Here is a 17613-nt window from a genome sequence, read left to right as displayed (position 1 = left end):
TTGAACACACAACTCCAATGCCCCAATCTGTAATAGTGTTTCACTAACCACTATGCTACTGTTGTACCCCCACAGTTAAACCAAGACAAGTCTTACATCTGTTGACTTTTTGAGCCAAGACCCATCATCAGGTCATCATGAAGGGTCTTAGCCCAAAACGTTCTGTTTATTTCCCTCCACAGATGCTGCCTGACTTGCTGAGTTCCTCCAGCATAGGGTTTTGGCATCTGCAGAGTCTCTAGTGCTTTTGTCTTACTTCTGTGTTCTTTTCTTAAAATGACACAATATTAATCCCATCCTTTTCTCTTTGCCTTCAGAATCTGACTATGTAAACTTAATATAATGCAGTTACAGCTTCCTGCTAGCTGGGATTCTGTACCCTTGGTCCAGACTGATACTGCACAGTACAAATTTCAAAAAAAGGCTGTCCCTGACATTTTATCAATTAGCATCACATTGAGAATCCAAGATTAGAAACCTCTCCCCCCCCCCCCCCAACTGAAAGGCTGTGGATGTTGGAGACAATTGCATACTGACGGATCTTCTACAGATGCACAGAGGGAAGTATCCTGATTGGTTGCATCACAGCCTGACATGGAAACACCAAGAAGATTACACAAAGTGGTGGACACAACGCAGCCCTCCCCACCACTGAGCACGTCTACATGGAGCACTGCCACAAGAAAGCAGTATCCATCATCAGTACCCCCCACCATCCTAGTCCACGCTCTCTTCTCGCTGCTGCCATCAGGAAGGAGGTACAGGAGTGTCAGGACTCACACCACCAGGTTCAGGAATGGTTATTACCCCTCAAACATTACCCCTGTAAATCTGACAAATCAGTTGGAATTATTTGAGGAAAGAACAGGCAAAATAGACAAAGGAGAATCAGTGGGTGTTCAGAAGGCCTTTGACAAGACGCTGCAGACTACCGAGCATTTTGTACGTGTTGTTATTGAGTGCTTGAATTGGGGTGATATGTGATGTTACACGAGATGTTGGTGAGGCCAAACTTGGAGTATTGTGTACTGTTCTGGTCACCTACCTACAGGAGAGACATCAAGAGTGTGGGAAAAATTTACAAGGATATTGCCAGGACTTGAGCTGAGTTATTGGGGAAGGTTGAACAGGCGATGGAGCGTAGGAGAATGAGAGGAGATCTTATACAAAATTGAGATAGGCTGAATGATTGTAGGCTCTTACCCCTCAGGTGAGGCTAGAACTAGAGGTTGTAGGTTTAAAGTGACAGGTGAAATATTTAAGGAGAATGTGAGGGAAGGGTTTCTCTCAGTATGTGGTGTCGTGCGGAACAAGCTGCCACTGGAAGTTGTGGATGTGAGGTCAGTTTTAACATATAAGGGAAGTTTGGATAAGTACATGGATGGGAAGGGCATGAAAGGTTATAGTCCAAGTTTAGGCAGAAGACTGGCTGGTATGGACTAGTCAGGCCAAAGGGCTTGTTTTTGTGCTACGGTTCTAAATGTGTCATTTTACACAAGTGCAACATTCAGAGCCTGGGTAGGGCCTGAGGTCTTACATCTCTGCTGTGGGAGTGCTAGCCTTCTCCAGCATATCCATCATCACAGAACTAGCCTTGAAGAACAGCCCCTCTCTGAGGGCCAGGGTATCCATCCTCACACAGTGTAGCAAGCACAGTGAAGCCTTCTGCTATTCATTAGCCACGTATACACACCCGCTCGTCAGAGTTTTGGCAAGGTGCACAGAGCTCTCCTGTGAGTATACCCCCACCCACAGCTCATTGCAAGTTTGACTCATGAGTTTCCTGAAACAACAATCTCAACATGCCCATTTTGCTGGGAGATCAAAACAGATGGAAGAGAAGCTGTGTTCAGTGACCGGGGAAACAGTACTCAAACTCTGAAGGCCTCAAAACCATCAGCAGGGTTTGTGGCAGACAAGTAATCGGTAATGTTGGAGTGGGTCTAAGTTGTTTTTTTGCTGTTTAACTTTCTTTATGATTCCTTTTACATCTGTATAATCACCTCTTTAAATGTTTCGAGTATTTGTAAATCCATTGTAGCTATATCCAAAATATAGCTGGTTCTATATTTTTTGTGTCCAGGGAGATATTTAGATAGACACATGAATGAGAGGAAATTGGAGGGATATGGACATTGTGTAGGCAGGAGGGAATAATCAAGTTGGCCATTGAATTGGACCAGCACAACATTGTGGGCTGAAGGGCCTGTTCCTGTGATGTACTGGTGTATGTGCTATTGTGAGCATGTAGACTAATTTGTGATTTTACCATTTATTTGGTTGTACTCACTTGGTCAGTTTTTCCGTAGTAATCCAAAATGGAGGGGAGAAGTGGTAGGATGAGAGTGAACCCAAGCAGGTCGATGAGGAGCATCAGGAAGACGATGTTGATGACTCGAGAGGAGCCATCGTGTGAACTGGCCACGGTCTTGGCCTGACTGCTTTCTCCACTGTGGCCGCACTGCTCCCTTCTCTCCATTTCTGATACAGGTGCTAAGAGGAAGCCCAAAAGAAATTTCTTAAATCCTCTGCTTCAGGTTTCTGGTTTCACAATCCTTTACAATAGGTAAGGAATTTAACCCAATTAGCTGAGTCATCCTGTTGTGGAGGAAGCTTCCACTAAAGAGATACACTGCCACGTTGATCACAGGTTAAAAGATTTAAAAGCTAAAATATTAGCTTTACTTGTGACATGTACATTGAGACATACATTGGAATGCATCATTTGCATCAAGGTTCAAAGTAAATTTTTTAATCAAAGTACATATTTGGCACTATATACTACCCTGAGATTAATTTTCTTGCAGGCATTCACAGTAAAGATAAAGAAACACAATAGAATCAATGAAAAACAGGGCAGGCAAACAACGACAGACACTATCAGAGGATGTTCCGTCAGTGTCGCCCTCCCTCCAGCACCAACATAGCATGCTCACAACCTACTAACCCTAACCTGTACGTCTTTGGACTGTGGCAGAAAACTCACATGGTTGCAGCGAGAACATACAAACTCCTCACAGTCAGTGGCAGGAATTGAACCCGGGTTGTTGATTACTGAGAATAGGACTGCTTCCCTTTAGGCATAGCATGCCCATACCTACTGCTCACTGATCCAGACTGCCAAAGCTGCTACTTCTATTACAGCCTTTTGGGCAGGGCCCACCTTAGCAACCACTGCCTACAGTTTGCCATTCAGAGTGGACACTGCATGAGGGATCTCACTGAAACCTACTAAATACTGAGAGTGGATGTGGAAAGGATGTTTCCTCTGGTGGGGGAGTCCAGGATCAGAGGGCACAGCCTCAGAATACAAGGCCATCCCTTTAGAACAGAGATGAGGAGGAATTTCTTTAGCCAGAAGGAAATGAACCTGAAATTCATTGCCACAGACAGCTGTGGAGGCCAAGTCATTTGGGATATTTAAAATAGAGGCAGACAGGCTTTTGTTTAGTAAGGGTGTCAAAGATTACAGGGAGAAGGCAGAATGGGGTTGAAAGGGATAATAAATCAGCCATGATGGAATGGTGGAACAGACTCAATGGGCTGAATGGCCTAATTCCTCTCTGAAATCTTATGGTTTATTGAATGGGCTGAACGGCCTAATTCAGCTTTTATGTCATATGGTTTTATGCTCTAAAGATGAACTCTGCTCCTCGCTCTACAGATGTTGTCTGACTTGCTGAGTCTTTCCAGCGTCTTCTGTGCTTTTAGATATTAGAGATGTAATGCATAAAACTTATTTTTCCAAACAAAGCGATGATGAAATTGAAGCTGCCCTGGGGACTGACCTCACAACTCCAGGAAACTCCGCCAGGACAAAGGAACTTCACATTTCGACAGCCCCTTCCCCAGCCGCAGGAAGTCCCAAACTGGACTCCGTTTATAAACTGCTTGGAGGCGCCCGCTGGTGCAGGAGCTTTGCAAATGAAGCCATTTGTGGCCAGACGCTCAATAATCTCAAAGATCCTAATTTTTAAAGAAACTCCAGACGCAAGACAGGCTGCGGGTACGCGCGTTACCTTCTCGTTGCAACGTGATGCGGGCTGCCAGTTGCAGTTCTCGGGAGACAGGACGGACTCTCCCACCCTCCTGCAGCTGAAAGACTTGGCTCCACCGCTCTTGCTTTCCCAACCAGACTGGATAAATCCCTCCTCGATCTCGCCGTCTTCCCCACCCCTCCCTCTGCTCCCGAACCAGGAAGCAGGTCGTATTTCACACCCCCCAGCCCGTTTTGAAGACAAATGGAGGGCGGGGGGGAGTCCTTCCAAAGACTCTGATATTTGCTGATAGTTTCTGCTTTTGGGAGGACGGGGCTGTTGCTATGCCCCGAGGGTATTTGTCCGTCGGCGGGTGTGCGCGCGCACGCAGGGGACGTGATCCGCGATGGAGCCGAATTTAGATCGCGGACCATTGAAGCAGTCGACCGGATCGGTAGGGTGCACTTACAGCGCCGGCTCGTAAATTAACTACTTCGCACCGCAAGATAAAGGAGCCGAATTAGGCCATTCAGCCCATCGAGTCTGCTCCACCAAGAGACATAACTAGATCGGACGGCCAGAGAATTCCGAATCAGACTCAGGTTTAATAGAACTGACACATGTCGTTTAGATATATCTCTTCCCAGGGCCGAGATGACTAATACAAGCGTCATGTTTTAAAGGTGATTGGAGTAGATGTTTGTACACAGAGAGTGATGGGTGCAGAGTAAGCGTTGCCAGGGGTGGTGGTGGTGGAGGCAGACACTTCAGGAACATTTAAGAGACTCTTAGGCACGTGGATGAAAGAAAAATGGGGATAAGGGTAGATTGATCTTAGAGTAGATTAAAGGTAGGCACAACATTGTGGGCCGAAGGGCCAGTACTGTGCTCTACTATTCAATTTTGTTTTTTTTCTCTCACCCTATTCTCCCAGTAAGTTTTAGACACTGAACCAATCAAGAATCTATCATTCTCTGCCTTAAGTAACAGCCCGTGGTGTGAGGAGGAAGGTACTAACGTGGATAGAAGATTGGCTAACTGTCTCAAACATATTCTTGTAAAACCTGACTGTGCATTGTCTCTGCCCGCTCCTGACCCACTGAACTCATGCCCACATACTTTGACTCCATTCTGTCCCTTCCCACCTACTTCACAAGCTCTCATTCTCCACTATTTCCATTTCTCTGGCTCTGACCGCCTCATTTTCACCATGGATGTCCAGTCCCCTTACACTTCTATCCCCCATCAAGAATGCTTAAAGCTTTCCGATTTTTTTCTCAACAAAAGACCTGACCCATTCTCCGCCACCTCCGCTCTCTTCCATCTTGTGGAACTGGTCCTCACCCGCAACACTTCGAGAGCATCCTGAGCAGCTGCATCACTGCCTGGTTGGGAAATTGCACCATCTCGGATCGCAAGACCCTGCAGCGGATAGTGAGGTCAGCTGAGAAGATCATCCGGGTCTCTCTTCCCGCCATTACGAACATTTACACTACATGTTGCATCTGCAAAGCAAAGAGCATTATGAAGGACCCCATGAACCCCTCATACAATCTCATCTCCCTCCTGCCATCTGGGAAAAGGCACCGAAGCATTCGGGCTCTCACGACCAGACTATGTAACAGTTTCTTCCCCCAAGCCATCAGACTCCTCAATACCCAGAGCCTGGACTGATACCAACTTATTGCCCTCTACTGTGCCTACTGTCTTGTTTATTATTTATTGTAATGCCTGCACTGTTTTGTGCACTTTATGCAGTCCTGGGTAGGTCTGTAGTCTATTGTAGTTTTTTTCTGTGTTGTTTTTACATAGTTCAGTGTAGTTTTTGTACTGTGTCATGTAACACCATGGTCCTGAAAAACGTTGTCTCATTTTTACTGTGTACTGTACCAGCAGTTATGGTCGAAATGACAATAAAAAGTGACTTGACTTGACTTGAATTTCTACCTTTGGCTTCTCCCACTTTCTCCAAACTCAAGGGGTAGCCTTGGGCACCCACATAGGCCCAGGCTATGCTTTTGTTTTCATCAGCTATCTGGAAGAGTTCATGGTCCAAGCATTCCTTGGTAATGCTCCCCAACTCTTCCTCCGCTATTGACTGCATTGGTGTTGCTTCATGCACCCGTGCTGAGCTCATCAATTATATCAACTTTGCCTCCAACTTCCACCCTGCCCTTAAATTCACTTGGTCCATTTCTGACACCTCTCTCTCCTTTCTCAATCTCCCTGTCTTCATTTCTGGAGACAAACTGTCTACCAACATTTTTCATAAACCTATCGATTCCAATGGCTCTCTTGACTGTACATCTTCCCGCTGTCTCCTGTAAAAATGCTATTCTCTTTTCTCAGTTTCTTGGTCTCCGCCGCATCTGTACCCAGGATGAGGCTTTCATTTCCAGGGCATCAGAAATGTCCTCCTTCTTCAAAGAACAGGGTTTTCTTTCCTCCACTGTTGATGTTGCCTTCACCTGCATCTCCTTTGTTTCTTGGACACCCACACTCAGTCCATCTCTCCACTGAGTTCCTCTTGTCTTTGCCTACCATCCACGTGCCTCTGGATCCAGCACCTCAGTTTCCACATTGTCCACCATTTTAAACAGGATCCTATCACCAAACACGCATTTACCTCCCCGCACCCCCCACCCACTCTCTGCTTTCCGCAGGGATTGCTCTTGTCCATTGTCCCAACACCTCCTCTACAATGCTACGCCTCCTCTGTCAGCTCCATTCAAACAGACCTTCTAGATGAGGGAACACTTCACCAGAGAATCTGTTGGGGTCATCTGTTGTATCCAGTACCTCCGATAAGGCCTCCTCTATGTTGGTGAGACCTGCTGTAAATTGGGGAAGTGCTTTGTGGAACACCTCTGCTCCCTCGCCAAAAGCAGAAATTCCCAGTGGCCGGGGGTGCCTAACTTTGGGTCCACGGACTCCTTGCTTAATGGCATTGGTTGATGGCATAAAAAAGGTTTGGAACTCTTGCTGGTGGCTAGCTTTTTTAATTCCTACCCCCATTCCTGATTTGACGTGTCAGTCTATGGCCTCCTCTTCTGCCATGATGAGGCCACCCTCAGGGTAGAGGAACAACACCTCATATTCCATCGAGGTGGCCTCCAACCTGATGGCATGAACATGGGTTTTCCTCTCCTTTCCTCTTCCATTCCCCACTCTGGCCTCTTACCTCTTCTGCTCACCTGCCTATCACCTCCCCGATGCCCCTCCTTCCCTTACTCCCATGGTCCACTCTCCTCTCCTATCATATTCCTCCGTCCAGCCACCTAGCATTACCTATCACCTTCCCCTCCTCCACACCTTATTTCTGGCTTCTTCCCCCTTCCCTTCCAGTCCTGATGAAGAATCTTGGCATGAAGCATCAACTGTTTATAATTTCATTAAATGCTGCCTGACCTGCTGAGTTCCTCCAGCATTGTGTGTGTTACTCTTGTCAAACTTGTTTCATTCATTTTTTTCTTGTGACTGCTGCTTATCTGATGCTATGTGGCCTACATTGCTGCTGCAAGTGAGTTTTTCATTGCACCTGTGCAAACATGTCTTTGTGTGTGTGACAATAGACTGGATGACTTTCACCGGAAGAAGTCAGAGCTGGGGATAAAGGTGACTGTTTATTTATTGCTTTATTGGTAATTTGTAGTAATATTTATGTCTTGCACTGTACTGCTGCCATAAAACAACACATTTCATTTCATATGTCAGTGATTCTGACTCCACAGGGGTACATATCCAAGGAAGGATGTGCTGGCCCCGGAGAGGGGCTAGAGGAGGTTCACAATAATGAGCCCAGGAATGAAAGGGTTAATGTATGAGGAGGATTTGATGGCTCTCTGGAGTTGGGAAGATTGCATTGGAACCTGCAGGACACCAAATAGCCTAGATAGAGCGGTCATGGAGGAGATGTTTCCTACGGTGGGGGGAGTCTAGGACCAGAGGAATAGAGGGATGTCGATTGGAACAGAGATGAGGAGGAATTTCTTCAGCCAGAGGATGGTGAATTTGTGGAATTCATTGCCACAGGTGGCTGTGGAGGCCAAGTCATTGGGTATATTTAAAGCAGAGGTTGATAGATTCTTGATTGGTGGGGGGAGGCAAGGGAAAAGGGGAGCAAGCAGGACTATGGGGTTTAAAAAATCCATGATTGAATGACAGATCAGACTAGATGGACCAAAATGCTTAATTCTACTCTTATGGTCTGAAGTACACCCAATGACTTGGCTTCCACAGCTCTCTGTGGCAACCGCTACCGATGTACGGTCGAAAGTATTCTGACTTCCTGCATCATGGTCTGGTACGGCAGTTTGTAGGAACATAAGAAGCTGCAGAAAGAAGTGCACAATATATATCCTTCCCCACATTCGCCAGTACTGTATCTCCATGAGGTGCTGCCTCAAGAAGGTAGAATGTGTCATCAATAATCCCAACCATCCCGATGTCGTCATCTTCTCACAGCTACCATCAAGCAGGGGATGCAGAAACCTGAAGTCCCCCACCGCAGTGACGGGGTACAGTGGAGTAGTACTTAGTGCAATATTTGACTATACCAGTGATCACTGATCCGATTTCAATTCTCACCGCTGTCTGTAAGGGGTTTGTACTTTCTTCTTGTGATTGCCTAGGTTTCCTCCAGGTGCTCCGGTTTCCTCCCAAATTCCAAAGATTAGGGTTGGTGTTAGTCAGTTGTGAGCTTGCTATATTGGTGCTGGGTGTTGACACAAACAACATGTTTCACTGTAGTACATAGAACAATACAGCACATTACAGGCCCTTCAGCCCATAATGTTGTGCCGACCCTATATATCCCTCCCACCTTAAATTCCTCCATATACCTGTCTAGTAGTCTCTTAAATTTCACTAGCGTCTCTGCCTCCACCACTGACTCAGGCAGTGCATTCCACGCACCAACCACTCTCTGAGTGAAAAACCTTCCTCTAATATCCCCCTTGAACTTTCCTCCCCTTACCTTAAAGCCATGTCCTCTTGTACTGAGCAGTGGTGCCCTGGGGAAGAGGTGCTGGCTATCCACTCTATCTATTCCTTTTAATATCTTGTATACCTCTATCGTGTCTCCTCTCATCCTTCTTCTCTCCAGAGAGTAAAGCCCTAGCTCCCTTAATCTCTGATCATAATCCATACTCTCTAAACCAGGCAGCATCCTGGTAAATCTCCCCTGTACCTTTTCCAATGCTTCCACAGCCTTCCTATAGTGAGGCGACCAGAACTGGACACAGTACTCCAAGTGTGGCCTAACTAGAGTTTTATAGAGCTGCATCAATGATGTTTCAATGATTTGATGTATATATGACAATAAAGCTAATTTTTATTCATCTTTTAATCTCTGATTCAAGAACAGCTGCTTCTCTTTAACCATTCGGTTCTTAAGCCAACCTGCAAAACCCTTATTGCTACCTTAGTCGAGCCACATTATGACCATTTGGCACAATAACGGACTTCTTTTTGTTCCAATTGTGTGGAACAATTATGTATAATTTTGTATATTGTTTAAAAAAATTATATTTAAGCTTGTTTTCCTCATACTGCATTCCTGCAAAGCAAGTTTTTAATTGAAGTACGAGATCCAAGGAAACTTGGCTGTGTGAAATCAAAATTGGCCTGCCCGTGGACGTAGATGACGAAATAAGGGGTGGATTAGTATATCTGCAGAGAGAGCTACGAATCAATGCCCGTGGGTAAGTTATCAGTCAATAATCCGTGCTAAAAGAAATAGATCTGTACACTACATTTCCTTCCTCTTTAGATTAAATGTAACATAAAACTGTATATGTAACAAAACATTCAATTTCCCTTTAACAGACCATGCTCATAAACATGCTTCCATTATAACAGTGTTCGCTGGATTTTTTTAAAGATAACAATCCATATCTCACTTCACAGTATTTTGGGTGGCGCTGTTTTTTTCAGGATAGCATCTCTGGACCTGTGGAGTGGCATCAGATTTGGCAGATGTCTTATCAAAGACAACTTCCTCCGTTGTAAGTGTCACGTTGCTGTTAGTGACACGATCAACGCAGAGAGGCAAGTCCGGTGGATGCAATGTGTCCGTCTCATAGGACATAGACGGCCCAAATGTGTTTGTCGGCTGAGCATCCAGTATCTGGTTCACATGACATCTCCATGTATGATCTCCAACATCCAACAGTGGTCCAGTTCTTGTAGCTATCCTACCAGGTGTCCACTTGTCTTCTCGGTATTCACACGTGAGGACTTCCTGTCCAACCTCAAAGCTCCTTGCCGTTTTACCTGGGCCATTTTTACTGAACTTTTCATTCTGCACTTCCTTCCGTAGATCTGGTTTCAGGAGGTCAATGCCAGATCTCAGATTCCTGCTCATGAACAGCATTGCAGGTGTTTGATTTGTCATTGCATGAACAGAGTTCCGATACACATAAAGAAAATTGTCCACCTTGTTCATCACTTTAATGGACTTTTTGAAGGTTTGGACAAACCTTTCAGCTGATCCATCCATTGCCAGGTGGTGAGGAACTGACTTGAATTTTTTTTGTTGCCATTTTTCTTCATGAGTAGTCTGAACTCTTCTGACATGTATTGTGATTTGTTGTCACTCACAGTTTGGGGTAAGCTATTTCTTGAGAAGATAGACCTCAGGGTGGAGACAGTCTTTCCTCTGGCCACTTTGAATGAGCATCCACAGCAATCAGAAACATGGAGTCCATAAATGGCCCAGCAAAGTCAATATGTACTCTTTGCCATGGTGACTACGACCACCCCTACAGGTATAAAGGCGCTAAGGTCCATACCGAACAGCTTTTGGGGAAGTATTCAATTTATTTATCTATTCACAGCCACCATATATAGCTCCAGGCGAGACACTTCATCTTGACACTGTGCGTAGGTGTCCTTCATGCCAATTCTCTAACACTCTGGTGCGCTGTTTAGAGGGAACCACAACACAAGATCCACACATCAGCGTTCTTAGACGTACACAGTTGGTCTCACCTCACTGAGAACTCTGGAAACACAGGATTACCATGAGCTGGCCGTCCTTGCAAGGTGACGTCACTGACTTTTGACAAAGAAAGGTCGTTCCTCGTTTCTCTTTGCATTTCATAATTTGTTACTAGCAAGTGGTTCACCAATGCAGTGTGGAACACTTCTGCTGGGTCACAGAGTGAATACTTTCCTGCTTCAGTTGTCAACAGTGGAAGATGTGACGAGTCGTCAGTGTTGCTGTGTTGCTTGTTGCTTTTGAACTCTATGTCATGAAAGTGGGTTCCTTGGAAAAGTGTAACTGGGTGGCAGTCATCACTGGGATTGAAAATGGACACAAGGGGCTGGTGGTCTGTGACTAGAGTAAACTTTTGTCTGTCGAGGTCATGATGGAACTTCCTGTACTGAACTAAGAGCCTCTCGATCGATCTGTGTATAGTTGTGTTCTGCGCTCATCAGTGATCTTGAAGCAAATGCCATTGGACATTCAGATCCATCTTTCATAGCATGACAAAGCTGCTCTAATGCCATAAGGCGACACATCGCACCCAGTTTGATGGGCAGGGATGGGTCATAATGGGTGAGCAGTTCATCTGATTTTATTGGTCTGTTTCCTTAAATGCTCTTTCACATCTTTCTGACCGTTCCCACTTTGCTCCTGTCTGCAACGGTCCGTTCAATGGGACAGCACTGTAGCAATGTTTGGTAGAAACCGGTGGTGGTAGTTTACAAGGCCCAAGTATGACCTCAGATGTGAAACATTTTCCAGTTTGGGTGCCTGCAGCACTGCTTCAATCTTCTCTTGTGACCTTTGTCTGCCACGTTTGTCAATGACATGTCCACAATGAGATCTCATTCTTGGAAAAACTCACACTTGTCTCTCTTTGCACACAGACCATACTCACTCAGCCTGGTAAGCACTTTACCAAGGTTTTGGAGGTGCTTTTCATCATTCTTACCAGTCACGATGATGTCATCAAGGTAACATTGTGTTCCTGGGATATCTTGGAGCACTTGGTCCATTCTCTGCCAAACTGCTAGAGCTGATGCGATGCCAAAGATGAGATGATTATACTGGGACAGTCCCTTGTGAGTGTTGATTGTGAGGAACTTCCTGCATGACTCATCAATCTCCAGTTGCAGATATGCTTGTGACAAGTCAATCTTTGAAAACCTCTCCCCACCTGCCAAAGATGCAAAAGTGTCTTCTATTTCCAGCAGAAGATACTTCACGGCACACAGCGTTGGGCTGATGTTCACTTTGAAGTCCCTGCATATGCAAACAGCTCCCCGGCCTCCCCTTACTTGATCACTGGGACAATGAGCATGGCCCAATCACTCCACTCAGCCTTGGAGAGAATTCCAGATGCCTTCAAGCTCTTCAGTTCAGTAGCCACTTTAGGACATGGTGCATATGGCACTGGACTCACTTTATGGAATCTTGGTGCTGCCAATTCTGGCCTTCATTTCGTGAGTTTACCAATCTCCTTCTCAAACACCTTCTCATTAGCATTAAGCAGTTGTGACTGTCTCTGGTTAGTGCTACTATTTGGGCTGTAGTTGCCTGCTGATGCCACACTGAGAGCTTTGATTGAGTGCCAGTCTAGTTGGATTTTTCTCAACCAGTCACATCAGAAAAGTGCTGGCCCTCCACTTTCCAATACGTAAAGCTCTAACTGCTGTATTTTGCTTCCCTACATCATGTTCAGTTTCAGTTTGCCTGTGGGAGAACCTTTTTTGCCTGTGTAGGTCTTTTCTAATGGTAGCTTAGAAAACAATCTGTTGTAGTCAGTCTCGGAAATTACAGACAAAGCTGACCATGTATCCAGCTCCATTTTCAGTTTTACACCAGACACATTTGTTGTGATCTATATGATTTTGTGATCTTCTTCAGTTATACCAAGCAGTTCTTGGCATTGACAGCTCACTTTTGTCAGACTCTGTGTTGTCTGATTCAGTTTCACATTCAGTCACTTTATGTATTTGTTCAGTTTTGTGTTTGAAACTTTTCAGTGTGGATTTTCTCTTTGGTTGTGCTTTTTGTCAGACTTGCACACTCTCTATATGTGGTTTTGTCTGCGATACTGTAAACTTTTTCTATGAACATTTGTATCATGGGAAGATTTGCCACAACAGTAGCATTTTTGGCTTTTTGAACCATTCAGGGACATTTTGTGTGTTTCACATTCTAAACTCTTTTTCTCTTTTCTGGGACACCCTATGCTGCTGTCTCCATTGAGGTCAATGTCCATTCTAAGCTTCGGTCTCTTTCGGATAATAGCCTCTTTTGAGTGCTTTGACTATGCAAGCCACATACAAGCCTGTCCCTTTGTATATCAGAATGTCCATCTCCAAAGTCACAGTATTAGGAAAGTTTGTGCAGATCTGCAGTGTATTCAGAAATGCTGTCACCTTTTGGTTCCTTTTGTGAAATCTAAATCTCTCCGCTATTACCAGCAGTTATGGGATTGTGAGTTCGTAGAATTTCAACAATTTTGTTGAATGTCTTGCTTGCTTGCTTTTACTAAGTTGAGTAACAGACTACGTTTTAGTACCCATTAAGCTAAGAAGCGTGGAGACTTTATTTTAATCATCCACCTCGTTAGTATTACAATGCAGTACAGCCCTCTCGATATACGATTCCCAGTCTTCAATAGCACTATCAAATTTGTCAACTTTCCCGACTGAAGCCATCGTCACGTTATTTTCACTAGTTGTGCGTCTCTCACTGTGTAACGGGCACTGTTACACGTGTTCGTTCTGATAACACACTCTTTCCCCCGAATTCTGTCGTCCCGTAACCGAACCCGTTGACATTCAGATTCGCAGTCGTCGCCAATGTGTTGTGTCTGTACACCTACATATCAAGTAAATGCACGCACTCAGCTTGTATATTCACTTTGCAGAGAAAGCTAAGAATGAAAGCACATGGCTAGGTTATCAGTCAATAATTAGTGGTAAGGGGCATCATTGCACTAAAAGAAATACAACCGTACGTTACACCCAGCTCTCCCGCAAGCTACAGTTGCCCCTAACAAAGATGGCGGATCCGGGCCTGCCAGATGGCCGGAAGCGGAAGCTCTGGATCCCAAAAGCGCACTGGGTTGTGACCTTTAACCTTCGCCGCACCGGTTCGGGACAACGTGGGGCAGAAGAGCGGTGGTCACCGAGGTAACGGGGGAGATGGCAGATTGTCTCACTTCATGGTTACTGGCGGGAGTGTTGGGCTCACCGGGCGACCGGGGGAAGTGCGGGGAGCCCAGGGAGCGTGTTGGTCACGACAGTGGTTTAAATAGGCAGCTTCTGCTCGACCTGTTGAGCTCTTCCAACAGGTTGTCTGTTCCAGATTCCAGCTTCTGCGTCCTCTTGTGTATGGAGGAGTTAATCTGATGGTAATGTGTGGATGAGAAAACGTTGGGATTAGTATTGGATGAGTGCAAAGGGTGTTTGGTGGTCAACATAGACTTGGTGGGCTGAATGGCCTGTTTCTGTGACTCTTTGCCTTTCAACTTCTTATATGAACTTCAGAGGGGAAAATGCTGGATTTCAAGGATAATGTAATGTAGTGAGCTTACTTTTCATTTGGCTGGGAAAGTAGTATGCTGTAAAGAGTTTTAGTCATCCAACTATACAGCCAAACGAAATCAATCTCTCTCTCTCTCACACACACACACACACACACACACACACACACACACACACACACACACACACACACACACACACACACACACACACACACACACACACACACACACACACACACACACACACACACACACACACACACACACACACACACACACACACTCACTCACTCACCACATAAAACAGATTTAATGTCACCAGCATATGTTGTGAAATTTGCTGTCTTTTAAAAAAAAAAATTTTTTTATTGAATTTTCAGATAGGTTACAGAATAGAAAGAAATAATATCAGCCCTCCCCCCTCCCCTTGACCCCTCCCCCTAACATGTCCCTATATATATGAAAAAGAGGGGAAAAAAAAGAAAGAAAGGAAGAGTGCCTGGATATCGGAAGATCCCCACATGCTCCATGCAGTTCAAAATAGCTTTAATATATATATTTATTTCTTTCCCCAGATGACCAATAATTTTATCTTAGGAGCACTTATATATTTAATCCTATCTTTTGTAAATAAGGGTGCCAAATTTTCAGAAATATATCATATTTATTTCTTAAATTATAAGTAATTTTTTCCAGTGGAATGCAGCTGAAAATTTCATTCTTCCAATGATAAGTATAAATCCGATTTCCAAGTAACTGCAATAGCCTTTTTGGCTACTGCCAATGCAATTTTTATGAATTCTTTCAGATATTTGTTCAATTTGGGTTTCGGTTTTATCCCTTCAATATCACCTAGAAAAAATAATATTGGGTTATGTGGAAGTTGTGTTCCAATAATTTGTTCCGGTAAAACTCTTAAATTTGTCCAAAAAGGTTGAATTTTAAAACCAGACCAAGTAGAGTGTAAAAAAGTACCAATTTCTTGATTACGTCGAAAACATTGATCAGATAAATTTGGGTTTAATCTGTTTATTTTTTGTGGTGTAATATATAATTGATGTAAAAAATTATATTGTACTAATCTTAGTCGGACATTTATTGTATTTGTCATACTGTCAAGACATAGTCTTGACCAACTTGTTTCTTCAATTTTAATATTCAAATCAGTTTCCCATTTTTGTCTAGACTTATGAATTCCTTGTTTAATTGCCTGTTTTTGAATCAATCTATACATACAAGAAATAAAATTTTTAATTTTTCCTTTTTGAATTAAAGTTTCTATTTCATTAGGTTTTGGCAATAACATTGTTTGACCCAGTTTATCTCTTAAATAAGCCCTTAATTGGAAATAACAAAAAAGAGTGTTATTTGATATTTTGTATTTATTCTTTAATTGATCAAATGACATTAATATACCTCCTTCAAAACAGTCTCCTGTATATCTAATCCCTTTTTGAAACCAGTTATATAAAAGTTGATTATCCATTGTAAAAGGAATAAGTTTATTTTGAATAAAAGGTCTCTTTGCTAATAAAGATTTCTTTATCATCATCAACATTTATCTTATTCCATAAGATAATCAAATGTTTTAATATAGGAGATTCTTTCTTTTCCCGTATCCATTTAGATTCCTATTTATATATAAAATCTTCTGGTATATTTTCTCCTATTTTATCTAATTCTATTCTAATCCTTGCTGGTTTATCTTCATCAAAAAAAGATGCAATAAATCTAAGTTGATTTGCTTTGTAATAATTCTTAAAATTTGGTAATTGTAACCCTCCTAGGTCAAATTTCCATGTCAAAAATTTGCTGTCTTTGTGGCGGCAGCAGTATAATGCAATGCATGATAATCAAATAAACTTGATTTACAGTATTATACATATACACACACACAAACAGTCCATTCGGAAATCAGGTGGCAGAATACTACTACAAAACAGTAATTTAATAAAATATAATTCAAAATGCATGTAGTGCACAGTAGCCAGGTAAACAGCTCATTGTCCTGGTGATGAGACCTCAGTGATGGCTGGGTATTCACAGCCTGAAGGAAGAAACTGTTACCCAGTCTGTTAGTCCTAGTCCTGATGCTCCTGTACCTCCTTCCTGATAGTGGTGAGTCAAAGAGACTGTGGGATTGGTGGTAGGGATCCTCAACAATGCTTTGGGCCCTGCAGTGACAGGCTCAGTATCTAATGGAAGTGTGGAATCAGGTAGTTTGCCAATTGATGAAACATCTTGGAACCCACCAAACCAAATTTGGGAACCTAAAGTTGTGATAGCTTATCCAAGCTTGATATAACTTTACACAATATTTAGAAGTATTGGCTCCCAAGTTTCTTCTTGCATTGGGCACTGACGTGTAATATATGAAAGGCAACATTTGTATTGAAAAGTATTCTTTCTTTCTGCCATTTATTCAGGTCTGTAAAAGATGGGGAAAGCCCAGAAGAAGGCTGCTTCTGATAAAGTACGGAAGAACAAGCCCACAAGAGACATCAAGTCCAATCCGTTTGAGGTGAAGATAAACAAACAGAAGTTCGACATCCTTGGCCGAAAGACAAAGCACGATCGTGGTTTGCCTGGAGTGTCTCGATCCAAATCCATCAAAAAAGTGAGAGTTTATATTTTTATACAAGATATATATTGTGCAGTTTAATGCTGATTTATGGAGCATAGGTGTGGTTGGGGGGGTTTGTGTTGGTAGTGATGATGACTCATTGAATTTGTAGGCTCGTTGCAGGAGCTGTCTTATTAGTTCTCTGCTCCCTGCTGTTTTCCTGCAGCTTGTAAATTGCTAACTCATCCAGGTTGACACAGAAGCTCTCACACACACCTCTACTTCCTCAGAAAGCTAATGAAATTTGGCACCTGCCTCTCAACCTCGTCATTTTTTTAAATGGATATAAAGTTGAAAGCATCCTATCTGGACTCTCTGCTCGAGACTACCTGAAAACTGCAGAGAGCTGTGGACATAGCTCAGCACATCGCGGAAACCAGCTTCCCCTCTGTGGACTCTGTCTGCATTCCCCACTGACTCAGTAAAGCAGCTAGCATAAACAAAAACCCCTGCCACCCTAGACACTCAGCCACCATTGAGAACATTTTCAAAAGGTGATGCCTCG

General features: G+C 43.7%; 2 protein-coding genes across 5 annotated transcripts in view; one reads left to right on the top strand and one right to left on the bottom strand.

The window, feature by feature from the left end:
• Positions 1-4145, bottom strand: part of mfsd10 (major facilitator superfamily domain containing 10) — a 35075-nt gene extending 30930 nt beyond the window's left edge. Inside the window, exons 1-2 of one of the 2 annotated variants that reach the window (XM_073047934.1) lie at positions 4020-4145; positions 2291-2493 (exon numbers count right to left, since the gene is read on the bottom strand). In XM_073047934.1, the coding sequence (XP_072904035.1) occupies positions 2291-2479 (189 nt within the window). In that variant the 5' untranslated portion in view covers positions 2480-2493; positions 4020-4145. Of the gene's footprint in view, positions 1-2290; positions 2494-3788; positions 3984-4019 lie in introns of those variants that run through there. The other variant, XM_073047935.1, reaches the window with a different exon arrangement.
• A 185-nt stretch (positions 4146-4330) lies between these two features.
• The window catches only part of nop14 (NOP14 nucleolar protein homolog (yeast)), a 76453-nt gene continuing 63170 nt past the window's right edge, over positions 4331-17613 (top strand). Inside the window, exons 1-2 of one of the 3 annotated variants that reach the window (XM_073047932.1) lie at positions 4331-4431; positions 16912-17102. In XM_073047932.1, coding sequence (XP_072904033.1) covers positions 16923-17102 — 180 coding nt within the window. In that variant the 5' untranslated portion in view covers positions 4331-4431; positions 16912-16922. Of the gene's footprint in view, positions 4432-4453; positions 4661-14054; positions 14130-16911; positions 17103-17613 lie in introns of those variants that run through there. The other 2 variants (XM_073047931.1, XM_073047930.1) reach the window with 2 other exon arrangements.

The sequence above is a fragment of the Hemitrygon akajei genome, chromosome 6 (genome assembly GCF_048418815.1).
Source record: "Hemitrygon akajei chromosome 6, sHemAka1.3, whole genome shotgun sequence".
NCBI lineage: Eukaryota > Metazoa > Chordata > Chondrichthyes > Myliobatiformes > Dasyatidae > Hemitrygon > Hemitrygon akajei.
Note: the sequence above shows the minus strand (reverse complement) of the source record. Positions and strands in the feature narration are given on the sequence as shown.